At 39.9% G+C, this 21,856-nt stretch overlaps 1 protein-coding gene across 3 annotated transcripts in view; it reads right to left on the bottom strand.

Annotated features, from left to right (window-relative positions):
- CTNND2 (catenin delta 2) overlaps nucleotides 1-21,856 on the bottom strand; it is an 826,448-nt gene that overhangs the window by 161,869 nt on the left and 642,723 nt on the right. For all 3 annotated transcript variants that reach the window (XM_074329072.1, XM_074329071.1, XM_074329073.1), the window contains one exon: nucleotides 1,729-1,912. In XM_074329072.1, coding sequence (XP_074185173.1) covers nucleotides 1,729-1,912 — 184 coding nt within the window. The remainder of the gene's footprint in view (nucleotides 1-1,728; nucleotides 1,913-21,856) is intronic.

Raw genomic sequence — 21,856 nt, 5'->3', positions numbered from 1 at the left:
TTACTCCTCACCAGCAGCAGAGGTCAACCCTCTGTGTGTGCTCTGACCCAACTTTGTTCTACATCACATCCCAGACCCTAAACTCAGCCATGTGACTTACAAAGGGGACCCATGAACCTACACTTGTCTGGCTTCTTCATCTGACTTTTCACCTAATGATGTTGAATGCATGCTCACAATGGCGGTGGTTTATATCCTTATGTCAAACATCATGAATACATAATTATGTTACTGTATTATTCAGAGAGGATTTTAACTGGTGGAGCTCAACAGGTCCTTGTTGACTATATTTCTACAATTGATTCTGAGACACTTCCTTCCATGACCTTTGTTAAGGATCTATGACACTACAAGTCAAGGATGGTAAGCAGGGAAAAACTATTTATAATAGTTGCAAATAACAGAAATAGAAAAATCAGGTATAAAGCGTCCAAAGTGGCTACAGTTTTAGCTTTGGGAAAGTTCTATTTCTGTTGATGGGGCAGGAGGTTTCTGAAAGATAATAGAATTTAAAGGGTTATAAAATGAACAGCTCAATAGGGGGCTTTTGGAGAACTGTACATTTGCCTTATGGTGGAGCCTATCCAGAAAAATCATGTCAAAAGATCAACATTTTGTGACCTTGAGGGAAAGCAAAATCATTAGAGGATTTCCTATTCCTGCCTGTGAATGCACGTCGATATTTATGGAGGCAGGCTCTCTTTACCTCCCTCTACGTACACATATTTCACACAAACACACACTCCCCTCTCAAGGCTGGAGGCAGAGAGCATTGTTATAAATATTCATGAGATAATTATTATTAATATCACTGGGGTGATTTTGTTCCTTCTTAGTAGTGACTGGTGTTTGCACCTAGAAACCAACCAACCGTTGGAGAAATGGCAGCTTTGAGGCAGTCCAGCTGAAACAATGCTCTACACATTTTACTTTTGAAATACAGATTATTTGACTAGATATTTTAAATCACCTTTTGCCCCTGTACCATCATTATGTTTACCCAGCACAGATTTCTCACTCCGGTACACAATACAACAGCCTTGGGAGCACAGTTTCTAGAGTTTGGAAGAACTTGATTATTATGTTCTTTTCTAAGAGCAAAAATTTAAACAAAACAGAAGGGTGATTCTAATACATCTCAAGAGATTTCTAGGAAATGATTTTTGTAAAAAAGCATTGGGAAAGAATTACAAAACATTTGCTACTTTTATTATTAAAAAAACATTTCTTACAATAAGTCTTATTAAAGAGCTATTCTAAGAATTATAGTTATTGCAGTCACACAGCAAATTAAAAAAAAAATAAAAATGCCTACTGGTGTCAATTACCTAGATCCTTATGTATCTGTCGTGGACTCTGCCCCAATCAGTTGGACTGCCTGGTTATTCTGTGTGCATGATATATCATAACATGGGGTATTACTGCGAACTATTGTTTTTAATTATGGAAAACTAATTATTTTTGGTTGAAATGAAAATATTTATTTGCCCAAGACCTAAGAAAACATGTTAAATGAGTTGAAAACTGGTGTAGGTACAAGACAGTGGAAGATGCCTATACTTCTTCAGTACCTCATGAGAAATGTGCTTTGCTAGCTTCTCATACTCCATTGCCATATCAACATTCCTCTTTCCGGAACACTCTGATCCTTCATAAAACAGCAATTAAAGTTACAGAAACAGAGGAAGCTCGTATGACGAAAGCAGGTGGCAATGACAGACGACCCACCTTAGGCATCCCGTGGCATTTCGCAGCACCTGTGAGGAATGCAGCTGTATTTTCCGATCGTCCTGAAGAGGTGAATTTTCCCAGCCCGAGTGGGGGATAATCACTGCGTTGGTCAACACCGCCAAGGTGTCCTGGATGATTGGCATTTTGAGAGCATCACAAGATGAGAGGTTCCAAAGGACTCCTGTAAGAGAGACAAGAGAGCTTTGGGTGGCCATTGTTTTTCCTCATCTCAGAACTACTTTCCCTAATCAGGTTAACAGCATGGGCAGGAGGGATTGAGATAACATCCTAGAGCACCCCCTTAATCTTAGACTATCTCTGTGAACCCATTAAAAGAGTGCTGTGGATATCTGACAAGGGGGCAGAGAGCTGTGACATGATTATCTTTGTTCCACCATGGAGACTAACAAAGGCTGAGAGATCTGACTGAGTTGAGGAAACCAACCAGGCTTCCACTCACTATTAAGACAATGGACCCAAGTACCCAGATTCCAACCAAGACCAAAGAACAGTGAAAGTTATCTGAAATGGACTACGGCATGTTTGTTTCATCCAAGACCTCCATAGGCACATGTGGTCTATCTGATTCACTCAACCTCCACAGCCTCCATAGAGACCCAGCCACCATCACATGTAACCTTATGATAATCCAGCATCAGGTCTGATGTCAAAGGCCTCAAGAAGAAATTTAAATTTACTGTCACTGATGACAGTGTTGTCAGTTTTTCTCTGAAAGTAATGCTCACAGAGCACCTATGGAATGTTCTTCCTTCTATAACAACAAAGAGCAGTAGAAAATGGAGGGCATGTCTGCAAAGGACAGAATGTAACAGTAATTGACGTAGGCAGAGCAAAAGCAAAATTTTTAAGATGGATGTAATATTTTAGGCTTTTAAATATTTTTGAAGAGACTTTACAATAGGATTGATTTTAGAAAAGGTCAGAAGTACTGCATATATGTTATATCACTTGAAAATGCTTTTAAAATAATTATTCTTTTAGTTGTTCAAAACAGGACACATAAAGGTAAAAGAAACAGAATAATATTCTATTTTACTATGAAAGAAAGATTGTATTTTCCTTCAAGACTAACCTAAACAGACATTATCACTGAAGATACAGGGAATAAAATATCATGTATTTTTTTTTTTAGAAACACAATTTCCAATTTACTTGTCTAAAAAGTTTTCATTAACTTTTAAGATGAAATTGTATTTATCTATTGTGTTATGACTAGAATGAACAGAACACACTTATCTCTGAAATTTGTTTTGCTAGTTTCTTGCATTGCCCATATTGAACATATTAATCCAAGTATATTAATAATACTAATCTGAAAGTCGATATTGTTAGATGGCTAATAATTAAAGTAGCTAACAATTTTAAATTAGTTCTATAAATATGTGACTTTAGAGACAAACTCTTCCAACTATTTTTCAAAGTAACATGTACTGGGAATTTTATTTAAGTACATGCAAAGGAAACAAAATATTTTTTGTGCCCTGTATCTACAAATCAATCCTTCAGTACAGGGGTTCGGCTTGTGGGCAATTCCTGCCTGCCTGGTTTTTTGTAAATAAAGTTTTATTGGAACACAGCCATGCTCATTTACATATTGCCTATGGCTTTTGTCCTACAAAGGAAGAGTTGAATAGTCGTGTTAGAGATTGTATGGCCCACAAAGCCTAAAGAATTTATCATCTGGTTCTTTATAGAAAAATTTTGCCCACCTCTGCTCTAGTGCATCAACCATTTCCTACACTTCGGTATTGCATGTTTGCATTGAAATCAGTGTCCTAAATTGACTATACAAAAAATGCTCAATGGTACACAGAAGGTACTCAAAAATACATTCTAGTTTGAACTGATTTCACATACTAGAAATATTACCATACACGTTTATTTTGTTTTAAATGATGTATGAACCTATTTCTTTACTCACCCCATTAAGATACAGTTTACTAAATTTTGGATAATCTATAAATAAATAATCAAAATGATTACCTTCATTTGTGGTCTCACAAAAATATTCTTTTTTTCTAGTAAAATAATTAGTTTTTCCAGTTTTAAAAAGCACATTAAAATGAATTTAATATCTACCCTAGAATTTGAGGATAACTTTGTGAAATGTGACATTAAAGAGTTTGTATCTGTTTTTTTCTAAGTATACAATGCAAACATATAGAAACAAAACATGTTTTTTTCATTCCCAAATCCTGATGTGAAAGTACATGGAAATGACATTTGTAAATGTTCTAAAATATGGTTGACATGTTTTGCCCTAAAATACATTTCCTCTAAAAACTAAACAGTAAAAGAGAGGATTTGCATTTTTTACATGCAACAAATTTAAAAGAATCTAAAGGCATTCTTTGACATCAAAGCAATTTTTACTGTTTTCTAACACACAGAAAAGAGCTTGGAAGAGGGGAAAATCTAAGAAAATGTGAAGGCCTACTCTAATATCTGACAAGAAGTGTGAAGGGAAAGAAGATGTGATCCAAGATAACTTTTTACTGGGCTCTTCTGTCCTTTCCTTTCTCATTAATTCATTAATTAGGACAACCTAATTCAGCATCCTGCATGGACAGACGTTTCTGAGTTCACATTCATTCCACCTTTCGAGGCTGGCTCCATCTGTGCTTCACATTCCAGTGAATTTATCAGCGTACTGACCCATATCTCTGAACTTTCTATCTTAATTTCTATCTGCAGCCCACAGTGCTTCCTGAACTTACGAGAACTACAGTTTGGATGAGGACTTGGCAAAGTGGCTGCAATGTGGCAGAGTTTCATTTGGGGGAATTCAGCAAACCAATGGCAGGAGGCCCTCACAAATGTGAGTTTTGGTTAGATTATCTAGACATGGAGACCAGCCTGAATGGAGAATCAGCAGTCTCTGGGGATATTTGAGATCATATCCTTTCTATCATGTGCTCACTGTTCTTCCCCACAAGGTCCCAGCCATGGAATGCAGATGGGGACGCCATCCGAGTGTTCACAGCATACATGCAACATGCTCTGACACGTGGCAGGTGCTTACCACATGGGTGCTAAATAAATACTGAGTTAGTTACGGGAGGATGTGACCCTTATCTGAGGCTGTGTGCTCCAAGCATCGAACATTCTTTAAGTCTTATAGTGCTAGCAAAACGAAGTAACAATTTCAAAAATTAAAATAGCAGGCACAAGATGTAATGTTACAAATAATAAACCCAAATGAGAATACAAAAATGCCATTTGACTGGGATTATAACCCTGGACTCTACAGAAATTCTACTTTTAGCTAGTAGGGAAAAATTTATATCACTAGAAAACATTAATCAGTTTAGCATTAGAAGGCTTATCTCTAGTGCTTCATTTGGGTAATTTTCCTATATTAATGCCCTCATAACTCTAAATTAGGCAAGGCAATACTGACATTTCAATTCATAGAAAAACTGTGGAATAAATTGAATTCATAGTAGTATTTAGCAGCTATAAAAAGCTACCTCATTTATTCTTACCTGAAAGTGACATAAAAATGTTTTAGTATTTTGGTTGATGGTCACTAGCAACTTTTAATTTACATGATGAAAATACGATAATTCCTTCCAGATTATAATCTCTACTAAAATTGTTTTATAGCATCTTTCCTTTAATTGTATGTATTCAGCAGCTTTCCTTTATCAGTATAAAATTGTATTACTGCTTCCAAATATAATTTTGACAGTAGGTTTAATTGAGAAGATATTTAAATCATTAATTATGTATACTAAATATATTTAAAATATAGTTTTTTTTGTGTTTTTTTTTTAATTTCAGGCACAGGGTGGCTCTTTTCCTTGAGATTATCCATATTCATGAGCAGTAATTGGTTTATTAAAATTTCTTTAATAAAATCTTAATTATTTTCATTGGCTCCTTTACGTTGTTTTAATAGAGGGTGACTGTGAGCTTTTTTTTTTCCTGAAAGAGATGAAGACCTCATAGAAAAATAAATTTAGATTGACAAAAAAAAGTATTTTAATAACTGCAAGTCTTAAATCGTGACAAAATTAACCATTGCCTGTGGCTATGCAACACTTTCCTAGACCTTCTCAGTTGCTTTTCATCCTTAGACCTAACACTAACACTACACCCCTGAACGTGGGTGGGACTCAAAACAAAGAGTTGAATTCATTTTAAGCGAATGCTTTTAAAATTTATTTTAAATGAAATATTAACAATGCATATATGAGGGTTTATTTTAATCAAATCTATCATTTATCTTATTGTGAGAGTGGAAATTTATATACGTGGGGAAGGGAGAGAAAAAGAGAGAAGAATGGGGGCAAATAAGTTTATTTTACAAAAAAAAAGTCAAGGTCAGCCCTGGTTGGGGATGGGAATGGCCTGGGGCCTGAGAGATGCCCATGACCTTCTCCATCCCCTCCATTCACTCCTTGAGTCATGGGTGGGTAGAGGGTGGCTGATCAAAAACTGGAGGCCCACACACCCTGAACTCATGCTCTGCAGGTGTGAGCAGTGTGTGCATGTGTGTACACGTGTAGGAGAATGCACGTAAGCATATGCATGTAAGTGCATGAGTGTGCACACATGGCTATGTGCAAGTATACGTGTGAGTATGTGCGTATGCCAACGTGTACCTGTGTCCACATGCCTGTGTGCATGTGTGTGCATGTGCGTATGCATGAGTACGTGCACTAGTATTGGGGTACATCATATAAACACTCACAACTTGGCCTTGAGAAGCCACATCCTCTAGGCACGACTGTGAATTAGCATTGTTTTGAGAGTCCTTCCAGATGGTATATGCGATAGCCTCAAAAAGATTCATATACCATACTCATTCAATGCTTTGGAAAATAAAAGCATGGATCTTGATTTGATGATAAAGTTTACCAAAATGCTTGCATAAAAATGGGTATTTCAAAGCACATATGAACAAGTGGAACCACACAAAAAGAATTCAAAAGCTTCTGCACAGCAAAAGAAACAATCAACAAAATGAAAAGGTAACATATGGAATGGGAGAAAATATATGCAAACCATAGACTGGATAAAGGGTTAACATCCAAAAGTATAAGGAATTCATACAACTCAACGAAAAAAAAAGAATCCAATTAAAAATGGGCAGAGGATCAGAATAGACAATTTTCCAAAGAAGACATTCACATGGCCAACAGGTACATGTAAAGATGCTCAACATCACTAAACAGGGAAATGCAAATCAAAGCCACGAGATGTCACCTTACACCTGTTAGAATGGCTGTCATCAAGACGAGATAACAAGTGTTGGTGAGGATGTGGAGAAAAAGGGACTGTCAGTAGGAATGTAAATTGGTGCAGCCACTGTGGAAAGCAGTATAGAGATTCCTCAACAATTAAAAATAGAACTACTATATGATCTAGCAAGCCCACTTCTGGGTATACATCCAAAAGAAATTAAAACAGGATATAAAAACGATATCTGCTCTGCTATGTTCATTGCAGCCTTATTTACAACCGCCAAGATATGGAAACAACCTAAATGTCCATCATTGGATGAATGGATAACAAAGATGTGGTCTACGAGTACATTAGAAGTTTAGACCAAGCTGGTATAGATTCGTAGAAGCAAGAGGCCCATGTTCACTTACATTGCTGATTAGTAGTTTAAAAAATGATCTTCACTGTTGTTTTTAGGGGCTGATTAATTTAACTTAAAACGAGGTAATTTTATAGACAAAAGATAACTAACTTTTATTGAAGAATCAAAACTCAGGCATGTCTCTGATCTTTCTTTCCATTCTAAGTTGGAGTCTGCAGATTCTAATTTCTTTAGAATTCTTCTATTAAATGTTTACAATAATGAGATAATAGGCCAGATTCCAGTCATGGGAAACAAGGTTTGTCTCCAATCTGGGCAAGGCAATGAAAGGCAGCTCCCATCTCAGAATGAGGAAGCTCTTCCCATGGTAAATTTTTTTTTTAAAGGTAATTGTACTTAAAAATAATTTGCACACGCAGGGTACCAGAATATGCCACCTGAAAATATGCCTCTGACACATGGATAATGTTAAGCTACAGGCCCAAGCACCAAAGGAGGCAGGACAAACTCTAAAAATAGGGTGCAAGTTGTGCTTTGGTAAAGGAAACTTACATTTGTAGGAGTCTCCCTCTCCTGACTTAAATCTGCACAACCTTGTTTACCATACTTTTTCCAGGTCACCTTCCTACAACTTGCCTCAGATGGTATATAGTGACCAATTCCAGCCACCTCTTTGGGGTACCATTCTTCACTGGGTGCTCCCCTGTGTCGAGGTCTGACAATTAAGTTTGCGAACTTGTTGCAATGATCTTGCTAACCTTTTTTGATATCAGAGGGATTAGTCATTATGAATTTGTACCAACTGGACAAACAGTTAACCAAGTTTACTATTTGGAAGTGCTGAAAAGGTTGCATGAAAAAATTAGACAACCAGAACTTTTCATCAACGATTCATGGCTCTTGCATCACGACAATGCACCAGCTCACATGGCACTGTCTGTGAGGGAGTTTTTAGCCAGTAAACAAATAACTGCATTGAATCACCCTCTCTACTCACCTGATCTGGCCCCCAATGACTTCTTTCTTTACCTGAAGATAAAGGAAATATTGACAGGAAGACATTTTGATGACATTCGGGACATCAAGGGTTAATACAACAGCTCTGATGGCCATTCCAGAAAAAGAGTTCCAAAATTGCTTTGAAGGGTGGACTAGGCACTGGCATCCATGCATAGCTTCCCAAGGGGAGTACTTTGAAGGTGACCATAGAGATATTCAGCGATGAGGAATGTAGTACTTTTTCTAGGATGAGTTCGCAAACTTAATTGTCCAACCTTATATGCGCAATGCACACATGAACAAACTTTTGTTTTTCTCTTGTTAATTTGTCTTTGCCTGACAAATTACAGGACCCAAGCTGGAGAACCTAAGATGGGTGAAGAAAAAGATTTTTTTCCCTCCCCTACAAGATGTCAATGTCTGATAGTAACCATCTGTGAAAGTCATGGGTTCATGTTTGATCACAGCATTTTATAAATGAACCATAGAATTCCGTAGTTCTCAATTCCCAAGAGATCAACAGTTAGGAATATAAAATTGAGTTTGCATAAAACTATTACAACCTTCCTCAATGACCTTAAATGTTCCAGAACTTTGAAAAAATGTCACCAAAGCAATCAGGTTGAGTTTTATAATTTCTGGACACTAGTCTTAGGCCTATTTTCCTAAAAGTGACTGCAGTTAAAGATGATTCCTTTTATCTGACATTGTCATATTCTTATATGTGCTCATAAAAATGATTTCTTATACTTTGGTTGTGTTTCTTGGTAGCTTTGTGCCTCCCAAATTATATGTATTAAATAAAGTAACTTAAGTTTGCCCCTTTCATAAATGATGGGCAGGGGTGGGCCAGCGAGACGGAGAGAGAGAGAGAGAGAGAGAGAGAGAGAGAGAGAGAGAGAGAGAGCGTTAGTTTCAAAGACCAACAGCCCCATTATCTGATAATTTAAAAAAAAGCATGGGAGGTGAAAGTACCATAATTTTTGGCCCTGGACGAAATGATAGTGGGACAGACTAATCTAGCTGCTTGCTCCAAAAAACAACTGCCTCTGAAGTTCAGGCTGTTATTTAATCAGCTTGCTTACCAAAAGTAACAGTTTGCTCATCAAAATGCATTTCAAGAGCACTGCTTCACTGTGCCACCAGTCCAAAGCTAGTTTATCATAAACTCTGTCTCATCCCAATTGTTTCCCAGGTTTTAATACCCACCTTAAAATCACCCAGCCAAGGACCTATGGCCTTATAAATACCCTGCCCACTTTTCCCTTCTGACACTATTAAGACTCTTTCAAGGTAGCGTTCTCCATATTTCCGTAAGTCAAAACCTAGCTTTGCTTGATCAACAGGCTTTTCTGGTGGTTTCTGGGGGAGCTGACAGTTGACAAACCATGAGAATTACTGAAAATGAGTCCACAGTTAACGTCACCTTTGGTAGACACAGAACCTGGCAAGTGTCTGAATCCACAGGGATCCATTAACCATAACCATGACTTTGTGTGAACAATATTGGCTTTTAAGCTGTCTGCAGCTCTAGTGAGTACTAAAACCCAGAAGTTACACAGCCCACAAACTTCTTGAACGGCTCAGGTTGCCACTCCAAACTCTCTGAGGCTAGGGTGAGGGGGCAAATATGAAACTGTGTAACGTTGTAGGAGGCCAGCAATGGCTGTCACCTTGGGGACTTCTTTTCTATACTACAGGTCACACAGCCTCCTCAGTCCTCCTTTGGGAGTCAACATAAGGACCCACACTGAATTTGTGGGAGCATCCTTAGCTAAGAATCCCCGCAAAACTGGGGACACTCTTCTATCCTGGGGCCATTTTAAAGTACAGCCTTGGCTCCCACAGCTCTCAAAGAAAAGCAGCGATGATGAAGACGTGGTGGCAGCTGGGACTCGGAGCCTGAGTTTAATTCAGCGCTCACATAATGAGGATTCAAAAGAGTTTAGCTTTTAGTAGCCCCTCACGCGGTGCTTACTGAGTGGATAAATAACTGAGTGAATAAATCAGTACATGAATGACGTCATTGGGTCACGATGATGCTCAACGACAAAGACCTCAAATTTCCCAGGGCGTGGCTGAGTTGGGCATCTGCAACGTCACCTTGGAAAAAAACAAAAATTGTCCAACATTCGTAATATTGCGGAGTTTCTGTACGATAGGTTCTCTGCTAATTACCTTGCATGTCACGTTCTAACTCATGTAAACCTTCCACCAATTCCATTTTACAGATGAGAAAACTGAGCCACTCATGCAATGGCATTACCCTTATAGGTGAAAAACGAAGGTCAGCCAAGAGTCTGACCATCAGGCATATGGACCGTCAAACAAATGTCAGGCACATAAATTTGCTACTTGAAATTGGAGAGAGGTGATGGGGTGGCAGAGCTTTGAAGCCGAACTGATGAACACAGAGAGTGTTCTGCTTTTCATCTTTTGCCAGTTCCTTTTTAGCCTCAGGTCAGGTACCTTGAAAAATTTCAAGAAGTTATTTGAGTCCATAGAATGAAGAACATTCAATTTTGAAACAACTTTTACAAACGATTTTTCTTGCGAACACTTAATTCTGCTGACCTCTATTAAAAATATACAGCCATCCTCTTGCATGGAAAATACTGAACAAAAAACAGATTGAGATGAAGGGTAATTTTAAAACTAAAACCTTCCTCAATCCACCACACTAATTTTAAAACTAGGTCTTATTTTCAGTTAAATCAAAACCATCTGCTACTGTCGCCCCACCATAGCAATACCAGCGGTAATCATAACCCTCATTTATTGAGCCATTACCATGTCATATACACTGTTTTATTAAATCTCTACCCCAACCCTGGAGAAAGGTACTGCTATTGATTTCATTTTACAGATTCATAACTAAAGATTTAAGAGGTTACAATAGTCTCCCAAGGACAGGTAACAGACAAGAGAGACACGACTGGGCTATAAATACAGGCTCTCACTCTCCAAATTATCTTGCCTCTTAGAGACACTCTATTCAGAGGTTATTTTTCATGGAAAATATGATGACAGCTGGTAAGAACATGAAGACTCAACTATAATTTCTGCTGATCATTCTCAAATTTATATTTCTGAGGTTCGTTTCCATAACTGCAAATTTGAACATTTGTTATTGCAGATATTCCTCCAAACATGATCTTCTCACCCCTCATATTTCCCAAGCTAATCTGCTCTGATTTGGGGAAACTGCCCCTTCCTTGTGCCATTTCCATGGTTTTAATTTTTCAGCCGACATTTTGTGAGTGCCTATGAAAACAAAGAATTGCTAGGCACTCTAGGTAACGCATAGTAAATTAAGCAGGGTCTACTTGGGGACAGAAAGCATGCACTTGTGCAATGAAAAATGAACTTTACACTGTAGGGCTGTATATGATCAAATCCATTAACTGTCAGAGACAGCGTGCCGTAGCAATTCAGGTAACAAAAGGTCACCAGGGGAGGGGATCACAGAAGGCTACATGGGAGAAAGGGGGGCTTTGGTCGGCCCTTGTGGGATGAGAAGAATGGGAATGGGAGTGAGAGAGACAGGCTCACAGATACGAATGGGTAACAGGTGACAGTCTTACTATCCATGGGCCCAGCTGTGTAGTAGAGGCCCACTAAAACGCTAATTGAATAAAAAAAAAATTCTCAATAGTTCAGAGGATACTTATCATTTGGACAATCATCATCTTATACTGGAATGGTAGTTATCCTATCCACCATGGGGACATTAAGAAAAATACCACTGCACTGGCTGCATCTAACGTAATTCTAATGTAATGTAAGTGGTCGAGGGTGGGCCCTGCCACTAGTGTTTGTTTCGTTTTGTTTTGTTTTGAGAGTAGCCAGAGTGAAGAACAAGCAGCAGTTATATCTTAGCCCTGGTGAATTTAACTGACTTCATCATTGTCTGCTTCTACCACTGTTCTTTCTGATGAACACGGAGAAACGATCTGTTCTGACGACAGGAAAGTGATTGGTCAGCTTCATAATTGGAGATCTTTGTCCTTGTATATCATCATGACCCAACAACTTCACTCAATCCTTTATGTGATCATTTATTTGATTAGTCATCCATCCATTAGACAGAATGTTCGTTGTCTGGTGGTACTATTTCAAGCCTTAGAGCGAGTGAGCAACCTATGAGTTCAATTCCAGAAACGTCGGCAATTTTGGTGCAGTTCTCCACAGAGCTGGGGAGACTGCGGTGAGGAAAAACAGCAGAGGTCTCAAATCCCAAGGAGCTTTAGGGGGTCTGATGAGATCAGGATGTCAAAAGCTCCTGTAAAAGTCAAATCTGGAAGAGAGAATGTCCTATTTACTGTGTTTCCCTGAAAATAAGACATAAGCGGAAAATAAGCCCTAGCATGATTTTTCAGGATGCTCATAATATAAAATAAGCCCTACTGTATTTCCCCCAAAATAAGACCGGGTCTTCTATTAAGTTTTGCTCCAAAAGACACATTAGGGCATACATTCAGTGGATGTTATCCTGAAAAATCATACTAGTCCTTATTTTCTGGTTAGGTCTTATTTTTGGGGAAACACGGTAGGCACTGCAAGGAAGGTCTGTATGGCTAGCCTGTGCTTGGGGTGGGGTAATGGGCACTTCTTTCCCACTTAGCTGGATTTTTAGCAAGGACTGTACAGATGAAGTTAGGGCTTCAGGAAGACAGTAGGTTGTACATGTTCTTGTATGCACTAGACTCAAGGGAAACCTTTGTGCTTTTGTTTCAGGGTGTCTAGATAGGAAAACGGATGTTCAGTTATAAACTCAAGGCATTTGGTTTTCAGTTTCCTATCAACCCTGTATCCACCCCACTATAATGTCTACCACCATCTGCAGTCAGGACTCCTGCTGCTTTTCTAAAACAATCAACTGGGCCCTTGTGCTGAATCTTCCGGGCACTCAAGCCCTCCAGCTTGCTGTTGGGTTCAGCCAATGGAGGACTCTGTGGGAGACGAGAGGGCAGGAGGAAAGAGAGCTGGGAGGTTTCTGCTGCCCTCCTCAGTCACGCCCAGAGGGCTGAGACCCTCTGGGGTTAAAGCGCCCCCTCTCCAAGGCTCCTGGGCTCTGGAAATACCGCTTCCTCCCACTGCTTGCACTGATGATAGTCACTAGCTAGCTGCCTGACCACTGGGCTCTGTCCCTTACTCATGTCCACACCTTGGGAAAGAGGCCCTTCATTAGAGTCTCTCCAGAATCTTAGCTGAGTGTGCCTTGTGTCCTGCTGAAACCCTGAGTAGGGTGGGGAAGCAGGGGGCACAGGCTAGAAAGGGCTTCAGAAGCCATGGTTAGAAGCTTCTGTTTTATCCATAGGGCAGTGGGACATCATTAAGCAGGCAACTGTCACAACATGCTTTATAATGTTCCGTCCCTTCCTATGCATCCACAGCACTAAAAAGCCAAGTACAAGAGAAATTCCTCACCCAGCTACAAGGGTAACTTAAAAAAAAAATTTTTTTAATTAAGATGAAATTTACATAACATGCAATTAACCATTTTAAAGTGTACAGATCAGTGGCATCTCGTACGTCCACGAGGAAGTGACCCGTGACCTTTATCTAGTGCCAAAACATTTCCATCACCCCAAAAGGATGGCTAGTGTTTCAAGATGGCATTCTGGAAGCTTTCCACAGAGAATGGGCTGAACTGAGGTAAGAAGGGAACAGAACAGTTAGAAGCCTACTTCAGAATTCCAGGGGAGAAGGTCAGCAGAGATGGAAGGGGTCAAGTCTGATCTACAACGGCTGGCCTGGCAGATGGACTGGATGTAAGGATGGGGTGAAACGAAGACGTTCTGGCCTCGAACAACAGAGGTGAGGAGGACTGGAGGAGAAAGAGGTGTGGAGGGGAATCGTGGGCTGCAGTTTTGGGTATGTTAACTTTGAGATGCCAATCAGACAGCCAGCGGAGATGTCAAGAGGCAGCTGGATGCCCAGCATGAGAGAATAAATTTAGAGTCCTCTGCATTTAGGTGGAATGTAGAGCTGCAGGACAAAATGAAGTCACAGAAACAGAGTTTAAATAAGGATCTGAAAGCCCAGGGCTGGTCTTAAGCACGCCTACATCTAGAGTCTGGTGGTGAAGGCAGTTTAGCATAAATAAAAAAGAAAAGCACTATAAAAAATTTAGCTGCACAAACTGTTAACCTTGGGAAACGTTACTTCTCTGAGCTGATGCCTTCTGTGTTAGTTGCTGAGGGTTTTTGTGGTTTTTTTTCTTTTTCTTTTTTTGAAATATCATAGGTTATCTGAATGTTCAAGCTCTCCTTGCATTATGGGCATTCATGAAAAGCCGAGACGCAACTCTCATCTGTTTTAGGCCCATCAGTGGGTTGATTGAGGACAAATGAAAACGAGTTATTCAGTTGATCATGATGGCATGTATTCAGTGACTACAAGCAGAACAAACGACATGAGGGTATAAAATCACTTCTTTTAGGTATTTCCTGAATCAAGGCAGTAGCGACATAACCAGAGAGTGGCGAAGCATGCATAATGACAAAGCCTCTATTATGATCGGAATGTAAAGTGTAATAGGATTTTCAGAAAACAATTTAGGAAAAGTGACAATCTTGCTTATTAAACGCTATGTGACATTTGGCATTACTCCTTCAGGTAAAATTACAAAATTGATAAAATGACTTTTAGAAATACTGTTGAATAAGCTGAACACATGTAATGCATTTATCTGTTGACTAACCCTTAGGTTAGTATAAAAACTATATTGTTTCCTGAGAATTGAAGGTGACTTTTACTGAGTCTTTATGCCAACACTCTGCAGTCTCAATGCTTTGTCTATTTCAAACCAAATTTTAGAATGCATGTGTTTTCTGACATTAGCAATTTCTCTGTATGAATATATAGAGTATAAAATAAATTCCCTTTTACATTATAGTTCATTTTTATCACATTTTAAGTTCCCCCAAAACACATGTTTTGAATATTTTAAGGTTTTCTAAGATAATAATAGCATTATTTTTTCGGATTATAGAATTAACACATGATAACCTTAAAATTATCAGTCTATTAAAAAGGGACAAAGGATAAAGTGAAAAAAAACACCAAACACCCAGAAATAATCAGATTTGGAGGAAACGCACTTTAGTACATGTCTCTATGCTTATCATCCACTCACACGTGTCACTTGACAGAAATAGAACCACAGCACACACGCTGGCTAACTTGCTTTTTGCATTCAACAGAAGCCGTGGATATATTCTGATAGCAACAAACATCTAGCCGCATCTTCATTTTTAATACCTGGTAGTATTCTACTTGAGGGACTGTTTTCATTCATTCGTGTACTGATGGACATTTAGGTTGTTTCTGTTCCCGCCCCCCCCGACATTGGCTTTTAATGTGTGTCAGAGAATGTTTTAAATGCCTTCCATACACTAATTCGTTTGCTCTTGAAGATTTTTATTAATAGCTCCTCAATTTCAATTCCTCACCATGAATTGCTCGGTAAAGAGTCTGCACATTTTAAATATTGAGGCACATTGCCCAAATGCTTTCCAGGAAGACTGTATTCCTGACACTTTACCAACAGTGCCTGTTCTGCTGCCCCACCCAGGGCAACAAGCCGACAACCATTTCCATCTGTAGAGACCTAATACCAAACACAGTGTCTCCTTCCCACACTGGCATTTCTTGTAGTTAAATTTCTAATGAGTGTATCAGTTGCCTGCATGTTGTTTTCTGAAATGCCAGTTCATTCTTTTTGCTGTTTTATTTCCCAGTTGGGCCATGCATGTGACTAAGCACATAATTAAAGCTACTCAAAGTGGCAATGTTGTGAAGAGCCTGAAGAATTTAGAAAGTATCAGGACTAGTACCGATGTCTACAACCATTATTTATTTTTCCTGTTTCTAATCTTTATTTTTTGTAACCCTTAGTGTACTGACTTCTGCATTTCACTTTTAATCATATCCTTTGATTCATTTGTTTTCTATGACTGATCCTTCTTTTTGAAATCCAGGCAATATTTGTCTGTGCTGTTTCCCACTGACATGATTCTTCCACCTGGTGTCCCGGAAGGAACAAGCTTAAACAATTATAAACAGAACGTGAAGAACGTGCAAAAAGGCTTTGGGAACCTCCTGTAGGCAACAGAAATATACACTGTTGACAGTGGCTGTTAACATTTACCGACTGTTTCAAAGGCAAACTCTTCTCTCTGCTGCCGGAACCTAAGGCCATAGAGCTCCACCCATCCACCTGGGTAATATATCCATTGTATTGGGTTGGCAGGTTGAGGGTGGCTGCGCTGATATGGTTTAAGGGCAGGACGAACATACTCATGGAATGAATGTCTACTTATCTATCTAGTAATTTCTACCCCTTTCTCCACACCACGCTGCTCTGTGAAGCCCAACTTGCAATAATGGGGACTCAGGATCCAGTGGCATCCTAATTGAAATCTATTGCCACGATTATGATTCATTACCTCTAGCTTAAAATACTACATCATTTCTAACTTGAAATACCACAATAACCTAACTGCTCTCACCACCTCTTTTTATGCCAAACCAGGCTATTTATTCCAATCCATCATGTCACTGCTGTCAGATAAATGTTCCCACCCTGCAGTAGAGATTCACGTCACTGCCCTCCTCAACAACCATCTATTTGTCCCCATCACCAACTGATTTAAGAACAAATGACATAATGGAGAACAAATGACATAATAAAAGACCAAGGTAGTAAGATATACTGATATGTTTTCCATACACGTTCCTTATATAAACTCTTAATAAGAGTAAGAATAATGACATTAAAATACAGCCTTTCTGGGGTCTGAGCTAATGAGGGCCAGGTACATATAAACACCTGCAAAGATGGATGGGTATTATATCCATTAGCCAACCTCAACAAATCCCAAAGCACTTAGCTTTTCAGCGAGGACTGTATATGTCGAAGTTAGCGTTTCAAGAAGAGAGTGTGTTTTAGACATTCTGTGCCTTACACTCAAGGGAAATCCTTGTGATTTTGTTTCTAGGTGTCTAGATAGGAAAACTGCTGTTCAATTACAAAATTCATGGTATTTGATTCTGTTTCCTACCAACTCTGTGTCTACAATATGGTGATGTTTAACAAACTCTCTGTAGTCAGGACTCACATTGCTATTTAAAAAAAAACAACAGCAAACAAACAAACAAAAAACCCCCTCAAAACTCTTGGTCTACTCAAGAATCTAAGACATGATTTACTTGAGACTCCAGAGTTTTTAAACATACTATACATACACATATATGTACAAAATACGTGCACTGCAAATGATGAACAATAGCTTTCATGTATCATCTCCTGGAACTGAGATTTTGAGGGGCATCATTTCTTTTGGTGTTGCTCAGAGCTATTAGAGACACAATATGCCTCATAAAACTACATGAAATTTACTATTAAATGGAAATACCTGTATCATCCATTTAAGTTCTGAAAAATACCTTGCAGAAACAACCTTTGTGATTTTTGATACTGAACTGTTCTTTACGGCAATAATTATGCAGCACTGTCAATGATTTCTTTGGGTGAATTATGGTTTGTGATGATATAATCATATCATTAGATAGAAAGCATCCTCGATTCCATGACAGGAAAATATGTATCAATTATTTTAAAAACTATGTTAAGTTGTTTATACCAGATAAATGTATATAAGGTAACACACTAATGTGTGGTAACTACTGGTCTAGTGGTGGTGGTGGTGGTGGCGATGATGATGGTGGTGGTGGAGGTGATGAAGGCAATAAAGTAAAAAAGGAAGAGCTGAAAAAAGACAGAAGGTTGGCCTAGCATTCAAGCTGGGCTTATATTGTTTGAGATGGAAATGAGATCTCTCATTGCCCATTCTAGTCCTTGCTAATGTTCTGGTGTTCTCTATAGAGGCGTTAACATGCTGTCACCAGGAGAACTCAGACACCAAGCTCTCACTAGGAAACCTGAGATGGATGAGCAGTGTGTAATAGCAGCCAGTCTGCCACTGCTCTAGTCCTCCTCCCAGCAAGCTAAACAGAGATCAGAACAGCGGTCCTTAGCTGAGGAGTACATTTGAGGCCTAGGTACCCGGTAGGTAGCGCCATGCTGGGGAACTGGCCAGAGTTTCCAACAGATCCATCCAGGAGGGATTTATTGACACTGGGCTGAGCATCGGGGATACAAAGATGACTACCACACGGTCCCTGCCCTCAAGGAAGATTATGGGTTGGTTAACGTTGACAACAGAGGGAGATAATGCCAAGTATCTGCTTTATAACATGAATGGAAACTCTGTCATATCAACACTGGTGGGGGGAGTACGATTAGTAATGCCTCAGGGCAGAAGACGGTACCGATAAAATGAAGGGAAGGACACATGAGGAAACCCGGAATATATGGGATAAGTCAGTAGAGCCTAGTAGAATTTTACTGTTTTTAAAAGTATGTAAAAACAGTAAAATTAGAAATTTAAAGTATATAGACTTTTGTCATTAAAATTAATTAGACCCAGAGGAATCACAACATTTAATCATTTCAACCTAGAAAAGAATATAATGATTGTTATCACTTCATTGTATATGGAAGACAAACACAACATATAGTGGATCTTGTATTTAAATTTAGCCTTTTGAAAGACGCAAGTCTTAAAAAATAATAAGAGAAAGAAACACTTATGTCTACTGGTCCTTTTGAGACTACATAAGTACAATAGTTCACAGCTCAAAAATTCTTATTTAAAATTATCCCACAGAGACAACTTTACAGTTATTTATTAATTACAAAGTTGGTATGTTGAGTAATAAACAATGGTTCATAGCTTGATTAAATTTGCTCAATTTCAGATGGCCACATTTTCCTGGATGGAAATATTTCCAGATAAATCACATGGACATTTCTCTTTAAAGATAAATGCAGAGCACTGTCCTATATTTCCTAAAGCATAAGTATCATTTAAAAATATGAACTATACCTTTAAATATATGTATTTACATATACATAACACTGATATTCTATAATATGGCCAATTCTTTTCACAAAGGGGTGCTTTGTTATAGGAAATGTGGTTTTAAAAAAATGATATTCTGACCTCTACTTCTGAAAGTTAATAAGTTTCAGGTTTGAGGACATTTCATCTAATTTACACCTTTCCATTAAGGGCCTAAATTATTCCCAGAATAGGAAATATGGATAATGTCTGTCTGTCTGTCTGTCTGTCTGTCTGTCTATCTATCTATCTATCTATCTATCTATCTATCTATCTATCTATCTATCTAATCTATCCATCTATGTAATTGTGTAATTGGCATGGAGAAAGCATGCATTTGTATTCTAAATCGATTCTGTTTAAACAAGGAAGAACTTTGGGTTGAGACATATGAGGCCATCCTTTTAATGTTTCTTTCTTATCCCAACGTGGAGATAATGACAATGACTCACTTTCACTTGCTCTGAATGATGAACTAAGGACGCTGCTCTTTGAGGAAATGACTTACCGCATTGACCTTCATGGAAAGAAGGCTGAGCATAGGGCACTGATTCTGTAACTAGCATAGAAAGTAGGATAATGTGGGCTTAAAATGTAACACATTTATTATGAAGGCGAAATTCTAAATTCATATTTAAAGCATCCGAAGACAAAAGATAACTGTGATTGGTTGAGAACTCACGTTCAAATCTGACACACTGAAGCATAACTGATGTTTGTATGCCTCACATATTGTAGCACCTTTGTATCACGATGCCTGCAAGGAGGTGGCCTGATCTGTGCATGGCCCTCACCCCGAGGCAGGTACCACCAGCCCCTTCCCCATTTCTGCCCCAGGACTCAGCTGGGTAGGACTTTCTTGGTCCTGGCACTCCAGAGCAAACATGGAAATGTGAGCTGGCTCCTCAGAGAACTAAACGGAAATGTGCACACTTGTAAGGATGCAGACTGGCAACTGCCAGAAAGGATTCGTGTGAAGCAGGAGTGCCGGCTCGAAGCCGAGCTGACACTTCTGTCCATGGCTGAGTGCAGAAAAGACCAAACTCCTGGCAGGCTGGACATAGGAGGCGGGCGGAGTCTGTTGGTATGTGGGCCCAGGAGGGTCTAGGGAAGAACTCAAGCCCTGTGCACTGTGGGGACACGGCCTCATCTGGGGAGGTCAGGCGAGCTGGGTGGTGACTGACAGGTGGGGTGGTAAAGCCTCCAAGGAGAGAGCTGTTTTGAGTGAAAACCAGCCATCGCCTACCATGACCAGGATGCAGTGATGGGGAGCGTGGCCTCAGGGACCAGAGTGGGAGCCATTACTTGAATCTGCCCCCAGCCCTGCAAGCAGAAAGGCACCAGGTCAAGATGGAAAAAAGCTATTTTTGTAATGCCAGAGGCATGCACAGCGGTGTGGAGGGAACGCAAAACAAACTGCAATGCAAAGGGCAGCGGGCTGCTCCTCCTATCTGGGCTACAGCTTTGTGGGGGCTTAGGGGGCACTTTGTGCAGGGAGCAGGAGGTGAGACCACGACAACCAGCAGAGCAGAGCACACCATGCCCAGAGGAGCCGGGGTGACCAGCAAGGGGAAACTGCAGAGCCTTGTGGGAGCACTATGGTGGTTACTGCTAAGCCCACTACAGAAAACAGATACACAGAGGAAGCCGGGAAATGCAGATCTAATGCAGAACTGTGCCTGGTAGTGTCAGATAGGACCGTGAGGGCCACAGATATGTGACATACCTGGGGCTCCTCGCATGCGCGTGTGTAAGCATGCCTCTGTATTTCTGTGTGCATGCCTGCATGCACGTCTTTGTGGGCACACCTGCATTGCACGGGCATGTGTGTGTGCGCCTGAGTGTGTGCCTATGTAAGTATGTGCATTCCTGTGTGTGTGTGCACATGCTTGTGTGTGCATGCTAGTGCCTTGTATTTTTTGGAGGAGAGAGATGAATGGGAGACAGCTGGCATTTTAAGTAGATTTTCATTAACTTCAGCCTCTGCCTTCCTCCATCCAAGTCTAGGTAACTTTATTCTTCCACAACCCATAGGTGTTGTCAAAACTCTTACTGTAGATAACTGCCCTCAACTTACCACCTTCAACTCTTGCTGTTGCTGATCTCTCCCAAGGACTCAATAGTACTTGCATAAAACAGATACAGCAAAAGGTACTGCGAAGGGCCGGCCTGGTGGCTCAGGCGGTTGGAGCTCCGTGTTCCTAACTCCGAAGGCTGCTGGTTCGATTCCCACATGGGCCAGTGGGGTCTCAACCACAAGGTTGCCAGTTCAACTCCTCGAGTCCCGCAAGGGATCGTGGGCTCCACCCCCTGCAACTAAGATTGAACACGGCACCTTGAGCTGAGCTGCCTCCCGGATGGCTCAGTTGGTTGGAGCGTGTCCTCTCAACCACAAAGTTGCCGGTTCGACTCCCGCAAGGGATGGTGGGCTGTGCCCCCTGCAACTAGAAACGGCAACTGGACCTGGAGATGAGCTGCGCCCTCCACAACTAAGACTGAAAGGACAACAACTTGACTTGGAAAAAAGTCCTGGAAGTACACACTGTTACCCAATAAAGTTCTGTTCCCCTTCCCCAATAAAATC

This window comes from Rhinolophus sinicus, linkage group LG03, assembly GCF_036562045.2.
Source record: "Rhinolophus sinicus isolate RSC01 linkage group LG03, ASM3656204v1, whole genome shotgun sequence".
NCBI lineage: Eukaryota > Metazoa > Chordata > Mammalia > Chiroptera > Rhinolophidae > Rhinolophus > Rhinolophus sinicus.
Note: the sequence above shows the minus strand (reverse complement) of the source record. Positions and strands in the feature narration are given on the sequence as shown.